At 36.7% G+C, this 10306-nt stretch overlaps 1 protein-coding gene across 1 annotated transcript in view; it reads right to left on the bottom strand.

Moving 5' to 3' along the window:
- PCSK2 (proprotein convertase subtilisin/kexin type 2) overlaps window positions 1-964 on the bottom strand; it is a 331471-nt gene extending 330507 nt beyond the window's left edge. Inside the window, exon 1 of the mRNA XM_069075455.1 lies at window positions 457-964. Coding sequence (XP_068931556.1) covers window positions 457-636 — 180 coding nt within the window. The 5' untranslated portion in view covers window positions 637-964. The remainder of the gene's footprint in view (window positions 1-456) is intronic.
- Window positions 965-10306: the final 9342 nt, after the last annotated feature.

Below are 10306 nucleotides of genomic sequence, written 5' to 3'. Positions count from 1 at the left end.
GGGGGGGGGGGGGGGGGGGGGGAGTGGAGGCAGCTGTAAACATCTGTTAAAGAGCAGCAAACCGTAACGGCGGTCAAAGCTAATCCCTTTCCCCCAGTCAGTTTTAGTAACTTGCTACCTAGGACATCAGTCAAGGTGCGTGGTGTGTTTTTAAAAGGTGTATCCCCCACTCCTGCCCCGTTTCTTCATCAAGTCAAGCAACGTTAAAAATAAAAAATCCATGACCTTAGTAGTATCTGAAGGGCGTATTAATTACATAACCAGTGAATAAGATTAAGGAAGAGACTGTCGTATTAAAAAGCTGACAACACAATATCTGCAAGAGAGAGGAGAGAGAGAGAGAGAGAGAGAGAGAGAGAGAGAGAGAGAACTTGTAAATCTGCAATGAAGATGCGTAGGGTATGCCCCCGTTTAAAAAATATATATATGTAAGCGAAATGCAACCGAAGAGCTTACCTTTCTGACACCACTAAAGCCGTGTTCTGCAGCAACTTGACGGGCTTCTTCCTCTCCCCCCGTGTGCAACTCAACCAAAAACTGATTAGTAAAGACAGGTCTCTCAGCAGATGCAAAAATCATAATACAGAGCAAGACCACAGCAACCTTCCACTGGGGTGAAACACGTCCACCCTGCATCTTTCTTGGGGGTGTGAAAAGTGCAAAGAGGTGGCGGATAGATAAGGCGGAGTGGATGATGGCTAGGGTGGAGCAGATCTAAGAGGGTGGAAATAAAAAAATAGTTTAAAAGAAAAGACTTGGGGGTGGGGTGGGAGAGGTTGATCCTAGGGAGCTTGGAAGGCAACAAAATCAGAGTGTGTTTTCTTCCAGGATTTTGGATGTTGGGGAATGGGAAGCCGTGTAAGTCAGATGGTCCAGCTTCTTAGAGGGTATGTGAGTGTGTATATGTGTGTATATGAGAGGGGGGAAGGAGAGCGAGTGTGGCTGTACTTGATGCTAAATCTGCATTTTCAGCTCCTCCTCATCTAGAATTCAACAGTGACCAGAGGAGAACACCAGCCCCGTGACGTGACACCTGCCAAAGACCAATCTCAGAGCAGAAAGATGAAAGCCCCGCCCCACTCCTCCCTCTGGCTAGGATTTGGTCCGCCTCCCAGGGGGTGGGGGGCGGAGGAAGAGTTGGATTCAGAGCTGGCCCTCCCCCTCTGTTTCAGCACCCTGGAGAATTCCTCCATTTCTCAACCCCAGGAGTAGGGCAAGGCAAGGAAAATCCCCCTAACTGTAATCAGCTATCGGCATGATGTCATTGTTGGTGTAAATCAGAAGCACTGGGAGAGGGAATTACGGTGCGTGTAGCTCTCATAAGAACCTGGAAGACTGAGGGACTAGCCTCTTTCTCCCCCGCCACCTTCCCTCCTTTACCCCAGCAAAGCAAAACAAAACAAAACAAATAATAATTAAAAAAAAACCCTACCCCCTTTCTTTCTTTATAACGAGACCTACTGTAAACCGACTCCTTCTTGCCCTGTAGTTGTTCCTGAACCTGATCCTGATACTTTCGGCAAATACCTTGAGAAGAAGGTTCCTGTCTTTCCTATGATTGATAGATAGGGGGTTTGGCAAAACCCCATACTTGGCATGGATTAAGACACTCCTACTTGGGTGAGGGGCTCGCTGGCGGCTTTCTCCCTGTCTACACAGAGCGATGCTTTCTAGCAGAAACGGGGAATGCCTTGGGAGAAGCAGCAGAGAAGGACAGCAGGGGCGACGAGGAGGTTGTCAGAGTCGGATTCCTTCCACTGTTCAACAATTTAGGTTACTAGACTAGACTTTCCGAGGAATACTGCTCTTCTGAGCAGCTACTTGGTCGAGACAGCATTGGTTAGTGAAACCTCATGCCACATGTTTACACAAAGACCTGGATTCTGGAGCGGGACTGACAACGAGCCTCCTAGGCTGTCTACTCAGACCTCAGATTGACAGGATTGACAACGATGCCCAGCTCAATGGCAACGATCGGCCAGACAACGCCACAATCTACCTTGGGGATGGAAGAAGGGAGGCACACTGGAGGTTTGTGGCAGAAGCAACTGCAAAACCTTTTCCTATGGCTTTATGCTAATTCGACCAAAGTGGCAAAAATAAACTAAGTCACTCCAGTTACGGGAGAGTACACTCACATTAAATGTTCTAATTGCTTTCATGACTTCTTTCACCGAGTGTGGGAGGAAGTAGATGCACAGTATTAGTGACTATACGATCAGGGTTCTTTTAAACAATCCAAATTTTCATTGCTACAGAGAATGTAGGGTAATTACTCTGTACGTTACTGGGTTGCCTTTACTAGTCCATTTGATTTGCAAAGTTCAGATCCAGTTCTAACTAGATAAGAGGCAAGAGATCTTTTCTTAGAAGCTAAGGTGTTTGTAACTCAGCCAGGAAGGATTGTGTATCAAGCAGTTATGCAACAAGCACAGGATTTTTTTTTTTCCCCTTGGCTTTGGCACATTGAAAAGGGAATGTGGTTGTTTTTGATTTCTGTAAAACAACAACAAACTAAGGAGATTTTTTTTCTTTTTGCATTATGCCTGTATGCAAAGGAAACACTCTGGTACCAGGAGAAACACATTTATGCTTGTTTGCACTTTTGATGCTTCCTTAAAACAAGTCTATCTATCTGCTGGTACGGCTTTTAGGTGATTTTCACATGATTCTTTTCCTGAAAATATTCTTAGACAATGTCCTATCCACAAATGACAGTGAGGAAGAATGAAAAGAGCATAAAGAAAAGCACCAGAGATCTAGGCTCCAGTGCAGCTTCTGTCAGTGAATCTCTGTTTGACCCTTGGCAAGTCATTTCTCTTTTTAGAGCCTTTATTTCCTCATCTATAAAGCAAGGGGGTTGGACTAGCTGGTCTCTGACGCTTCACCCACTACCATCTTATGATTCGATGAGTAGATTATCTTTAAGGTTCCCTCTAGGTCAAAAAACTTTGATTATAATTCCCAGAGTTTCTGACTCGCCAGAGAGACCTTCCCCTTAGTTACTGGGCATGCCTATTCCTGCTAATTAACATCTTTTTAAAGAGGTAAGAGATCTGCAAAAGTAAAAATGAGTTTTTCAGTGACTGAAGGTGAAAAGAACAAGGACAAGGTCACCGTGGAAAGCCCCACTACCTTGATTTGCAAGATTTCTCTGCGTTCTCCGATTGTTTCAAAGTCGAATCTCTGTGAGAAATATAGAAATTCTTTTGATTTCTGTTCCAATTTGAGAACCATGATTGTATGATCGATCACTCTCTTCACTCCTTATCCCCTAAACCTCTTCTGAACAACGTTAAATTAGGGTATTCCTTTTGAAGGATTTAGTATCTTCTTTTGAGTCAGCAAATCACCTTTCAACACCAATATCACAGGTTTATTCTTTTTCTTCTCCATTTCAGATGATACTTCCAAATGAGGGAACCACTTGGCATGGCAAATGTAGTGTGGGAATGTAGAGATGCTTTGTACAGATACAGCCTTATACTTATATTGGGAAAGATTATTACAAATGTGTCAATTGTATTACAGTGACTCAAATATCATGGAGAATAAAGAAAAGTATGTAAAAATCTAAATCTTTAGAAAAAACAACTTGAAGGACATCAAATTAGCCAATTTAGAAGATTATGGGTCTTAAAAATTATGGGTGTCGCTAATGTGAATACATCTCTTTGAAAAGAAATATTACAGTATTTTCTATTAAAATTATTGTTAACTTTTCCTGAATCACATTGTAATATCTTATTTTCAAAATAAATTCAAAAGACAAAAGTTAAGTGAATTGATGACATAGGCATACTTGTGGATTGAAAGGTCCACACAGGGATACTTAACAGACAAATGACATCATGCATTTCAAGCTGTCATGGAGAAGAGAGTTGAGACTTCTATTTGGCCCCAAAGGCTGAAACTAGAGCAATAGGTGGAAGTGGCACAGGAGTGAATTTAGGCTTACTATAAGGAAAAAGTAATTTAGTAACAATTCTAGCTATCCCAAATTGGAAAGGTTTTCCTTGGAAGGTAGTGAGTTCCCTCCTCACTTGAAGTCTTTAATCAAACACTGGATGACAACTTGTCAGGTATGTTATAGAGGGGATGCTTTTTCAATATAGAATGGACTTTTTCAATATAGAATAGATGGTCATTGAATTATCTGCCAGCTCTGAAATTTGGTTATTCTTTGAATGTTACATGCTAGGTAGTCACATTTAAAATAATTTACTTACTTTAATGATAACATTTTAAGGATCTGTGATCCTTAAGGTCTTTTTGAATCTCTGTGCCTCTCCCCAAATTAATTACCATGTCTTCAACCTTCTGATATCAGCCTTTCTGAATTTAGCTAGGCTGATGCAATGATAACTGACACATATTCTTTCTTTTTTTTAAATTTTTTTTGGAGGTGGAAGGCAAGGCAATCAGGGTTAAATGACTTGCCCAAGGTCACACAGCTAGTATAGTGTGTCAAGTGTCTGAGGTGGAATTTGAACTCGAGTCCTTCTGACTCCAGGGCCAGTGCTCTAGTTATTGCACCACCTAGCTGCCCCCACATATTCTTTTAAAGAACATATGCTCCAAATTTTTCTAGCTTACTAGAGTTTATATTCCACAGGCATTGATTTTTAATTCTTCGAGCACCCAGGCTAGCCTCCATGTAACAACAAAATATCAAAGTAAGATTTTAGTAAGATTTTCAGAGTTTAAGACCCTGAAAAACTAGGCAAAAACTTAAATTGAGAATAACTGATATTGCACTATTTAACAGAACTCAGAATTAACCTTATATCACAATAACATTTCAAATAACTAGAGATAAGTTTCAGATCCCAACACTGAAGTTCTAAAACAGAACAGCTTTGCAGGCAAACTGAGAAGAGACTGTTGGATTATTATTATTTTTTTAAAATTACCTTATTCAACTAACATATGGAAATAATGTAGTTTATTCATTTCTTATTTTTGTTACTGTTTACCAGGAAAAATATCCATTTTAATGGAGAGCAGTAGTTTGGTGTAGTGAAGTGTCTCTTGGAGAGGAGATCAGAAGATTTGGGTCCCAGACTGTACCACTAAAAATGTATGTCACATCATGAAATAGTTTAATCTCTATTACCTTTGGTTTCTTGATTTGTAAAATGTGTGGTATAGATGATTTTGAAGAAACTTCCCACTTTTGAAATTTAAGAATTTTATGATTTAAGAAAAAATGACCAAGAGTATTGTGGTACAGTAGAGTTAGAGGACCTGAGATCATTCCCTATTTCTGATGCTCACTGTCAATGTGAACTTAAAGCAAATCACTTTATCTTCTGGAGACTCAGTATCTTTGTTTGTAAATGACATTGGACTAGATGATTTCTAAGCTGCCTTTCAGCTCTAATCCAGTGGTCCATTAGTAAATGTATTGTCACATGTAAAAGCAACAACTCTATTACCTGAAAAATGTACAAAATTAATATAAATTTAACCAAATAACAATACATTATATGTCCACTATGAACATGTCAATGTCCTGGGTTCTGTGGATATATAAAGATGAAAATGAAACAGCCACTGCCATCTAGGAGCTTATATTCCACTGGGAGAGATACATGTCAGCAAAGTCAAAACCAGATACAGAGACCCTTAACCACAAGATTGAAGAATTTATTTTTCATCTTTAAGGCAATTCAGAGTAATTAATCTTCTTAGAACAGGGGAATATCATAGCCAGACTTGTGCCAACCTACATCACAATTTTCTGATACAAAACTTCATGTATTTAGTGAAGTAATTATTTCCATAATAATCTATGATAAAGTTTCCATAATCTCCTATAACATCTATAAACTGTAACATCTATAAACTGTTATAAAAATAACATCTAGAAACATCTATAAAAATGTATTTTCTAACTTAAAACTATAGAAGGTCAGAGTTATAAAATGGCCTTAGTAACCATCTAGTACAATTTCCTTGCTTATAAATAGAAAAGAAAAGATGTAAGATCTCTTTTCTTGCCCAATGTCATACCACTAATGAATGAAAGAATTGGGACTTGAATCTAGGTCTTCTGATACTCAGTGCACTTTCTCCCCTACTCTATCATGCTGTCTTTGATATACTTGAAAACAAGATCAGATCATCATAGCATAGAGGTGGAAATCAGAGATTGAAAAAGTCTCTTTGAATCACATTTCCACTTTATTATATATGTGTTAAATATCTCCCAATTATATATAAAATTTTAAACATTCATTTAAAAATTTTAATTTCTAATTTCTCTTCCTCCTTCCCACCCCTCCCCCACCCCTTGAGAAGGCCAACAACATGATATCAAATATGCATGTGAAGGTATGCAAAGCATATTTCCACATTAGCCATATTGCATGAAAACACACACACAAACCCCCAAGAAAAAATGGAGGAAGTGTAAAAAAAGTATGCTTCAAGTTACATTCAGAGTTCATTGATTTCTTGCTCTCTGGAAGTGGATAGCATTTTTCATCATGGGTCCATTGGAATTCTCTTGGATCATTGTCTTGATCAGAGTAGCTAATTCTTTTACAGTTGATCAGCCTTATAATATTGCTATTAATGCATATAATATTTTCCTGGTTCTGCTTACTTTTCTTTGCATGAGTTCATATGTTTCCCCAGATTTTTCTGAAACCATTCTTCTCATAATTTCTTATAGTCCAATACTATGCCATCACAATCACATACTACAACTTCTTCAGCCATTCACCAATTGACAGGCATCCCCTCACTTTCCAATTCTTAGCCAGAACAAAAAGAACTGCTATAAGCATTTTTGTACAGATAGGTCCCTTTTCCTTTCTTTGATCTCTTTGGGATCCAGTGGTGGTTTTGTTGTGTCATAGGGTATATGTAGATTTATAGTCCTTTGGGCATGGTTTTAAATTGTTGTTCAGACTGGTTGGATTCATTCATAATTCCACCAACAATGCATTAGTGTCCCAATTTTTCCACATTTCCTCCAACATTGATCATTTTCCCTTTCTGACATGTTAGGTTAGATCTGATAGGTGTGAAATGGTATTTGAATTGTTTTAATTTGTATTTCTCTATTCAATAGGGATTTAGAACATTCTTTTCATATGAATATTGATAGCTTTGATTTCTTCTGAAAACTGCCTGTTCATATCTTATAACCACTTTTCAACTAGGAAAAGGCTTGTATTTTTATAAATTTGGGTTCCATTCTTCGTGTATTTGAAAAATGAGACCTTTTTCAGAGAAACTTTTAAATCCTCACCCCCACCCAGTTTTCTGTTTTCCTTCAAATTTTGGCTGCATTGGTTTTGTTGATGCAAAACATGTTTAATTTCATGTAATCAAAATTATCCATTTTACTTCCTGTGATCTTCTCAATCTCTTGTTTGGTCATAAACTCTTCTTTTATCCATAACTCTGACAGGTAAATTTTTTTCTAAGCTCCCTTAATTTATTTATTCTCTCATCTTTTATGTCTAAATCATTTATCAGTTTTGATCTTATCTTGTTTTGAGATGTGGGTCTATGCTTAGTTTTCTCCAAACTCTTTTCCAATTTTCCCATATATTTTTGTTAAATGGTGAATTTTTACTTCAAAATATTGGATCTTTGGGTTTGTCAAACAATAGATTATAAGGATAATTTACTACTCTGCATTGTGTAGTCAATCTAGTCCATTGATCCATGACTCTGTTTCTTAGTCAGACCAGAGTGTTTTCATGATTGCAGGTTTGTAATATAGTTTAAAATCTGACACTGCTGGGCCTCCTGCCTTCACATTTTTTTTTCAGAGATTCTTTTGATATTCTTGACCTTTCTAGAAGTTCTTCCAGATGAATTTTGTTATTATTTTCTCTAGCTCTATAATATAATTATTTGGTAGTTTAACTGATATGACACTTAATAAGTGAATTAACTTAGGTAGAATTGTCATTTTTAAAATATTGGTTCAACCTGCCCACGAGCAATTAATATTTTTCCAATTGTTTGAATATGTCTTTATTTGTACAAAAAAGTTTTATAATTTTGTTTGTAACATTCTTGGATTTGTCTCAGTAGGTAAGTTCCCAAGTGTTCTATAGTTTGACATTATTTTAAATGGAATTTCTCTTTCTATCTCTTCCTGCTATGTTTTGTTGGTAGTATATAGAAATGCTGATAGTTTATGTGGGTTTATTTTAAAACCTTCAACTTTTTGAAATTTGCTAATTATTGTTATAATTAATTTTTCTCTATAATTAGTTGATTCTCTAGGGTTTTCTAAATATAGCACATCTGCAATGAGTGATAATTTTGTTTCCTCATTGCCTGTTTTCTATTCCTTCAATTTCTTTTTCTTGTCTTAGCTAGCATTTCTGTTACAATATTGAATAATAGTGGTGATAATGGATGTCCTTGCTTCATTCCTGATCTTAGTGGTAAGACTTCAAGATTGTCCCCATTACAGATAATTCTTACTCTTGGTTGTTGTATAGGTACAACTTATCAATTTAAGAAAGGCTCCACTGATTCCTATGCTTTTAAGTGTTTTATTTTTAAAGAGGAATGGGTATTATATTTTGTCAAAAGCTTTTTTCTGCATCTATTGATGTAAGTATGATTTTGTTGTTTTTATTATTTTTTTGTTTTATTTTCCCCCAGTCATATGTTAAAATAACATTTTAACTTTTAAAAAAGTTGTTTTCCAAATTCTATCCTTCCCACCCTCCACTTCCCCCTCCCTAAGATAGTAAGCAATCTGATGTAGTTTATACACATGCAATCATGTAAAAACATTTCCATATTCATCATTTTTTTTAAGCAATTGGGGTTAAGTAACTTGCTCAAGGTTACACGGCCAGGTGTTTCTGGGTGGGTGCTAAGTGTCTGAGCTTGGATTCAATCCCAGGTCATCCAAACTCTGGGGCTGGTGCTCTTACTCGCTGTGCTACCTGGCCACCCCTCATATTAGTCATTTTGTACAAGAAGACTTGAATTAAAAAGAAAGAAAGAAAGAAAGAAAGAAAGAAAGAAAGAAAGAAAGAAAGAAAGAAAGAAAGAAAGAAAGAAAGAAAGAAAGAAAGAAAGAAAGAAAATGAAAAATACCATGCCTCAGTCTGTATCTAGACAGTATCAGTTCTATCTCTGGAAGTAGATAGCATGCTTCATCATGAGTCCTTTGGGGTTGTCTGGGTTATTGTATTGCTGAGAGGAGCTAAGGCATTCACAGTTCTTCATTGTACAATATTGTTGCTACTATGTACAATGTTCTCCTGGTTCTGCTCACTTAACTTTATATCAGTTCATGTGCATCTTTCCAGGTTTTTCTGAAATCATCCTGCTTGTCATTTCTTTGTTTTTTCTTTTTGAGGGGGAAAGGCAAGGCAATTGTCTGTGTCAAGTGTCTGAGGCTGGATTTGAACTCAGGTCCTCCTGATTCCAGGGCCTGTACTCTATTCACTGTGCTACCTAGTTGCCCCTCATCATTTCTTAAAGCACAATAATATTACATTGCAATAATATACCACAACTAGTTTAACCATTCCTCAATTGATGGGCAGCCTCTCAATTTCCTATTCTTAGCCATCACAAAAAGAGCTTCTATAAATATTTTTGCAAAAAATAGATCTTTTTGCTCTTTTTTTGTGTCTTTTGGATATAGACCTAGCAGTGGTATTACTGAATAAAAGGGTATGCATAGTTTTATAGCCCTTTGGTCATAATTCCAAATTGCTCTCCAGAATGGTTGAATCAGTTCACAACTCCATCAATAGGACATTAGTGCTGCAGTTTCCCCATATCCCCTCCAATACCCAACATTTTCCTCTTTTGTCATATTAGACAATATGATAAGTGTGAAGTGGTGCCTCAGAGTCATTTATATTTTCATTTCTCTAATCAATAGTGATTTAGAGCATTTTTATATGACTATAGATAGCTTTTATTTCTCAACTTGAAAACTGCTTCTTCATATCCTTTGACCATTTATCAATTAGGGAATGAATTGTATTTTTATGAATTTGATTCAGTTTTCTATATATTTGAAAAATGAGGCCTTTATCATAAATACTTGTTGCAAAAATTTTCCCCAGTTTTGTTTTCCTTTTAATTTTGGTTGCATTGGTTTTGTTTGTGCAAAAAAATTTTAATTTTATATAATCAAAATTATGTATTTCACATTTTGTTGTGTTCTTCCTATCTTTGGTCCTAAAGCTTTCCTTATCCATAGATCTGACAAATAAACTATTCTATACTCCCCTAAATTTGTTTTTATTATTAATATCGTTTATTATGCTTATAGTTTTCCTAATATCAAACTAGTCCTGAA

The sequence above is a fragment of the Petaurus breviceps genome, unplaced genomic scaffold, assembly GCF_028583685.1.
Source record: "Petaurus breviceps papuanus isolate PSGF00001 unplaced genomic scaffold, PetGlider_PUasm1.0 90919, whole genome shotgun sequence".
Classification (NCBI taxonomy): domain Eukaryota; kingdom Metazoa; phylum Chordata; class Mammalia; order Diprotodontia; family Petauridae; genus Petaurus; species Petaurus breviceps.
This window is presented reverse-complemented; position numbering and strand designations above follow the sequence as displayed.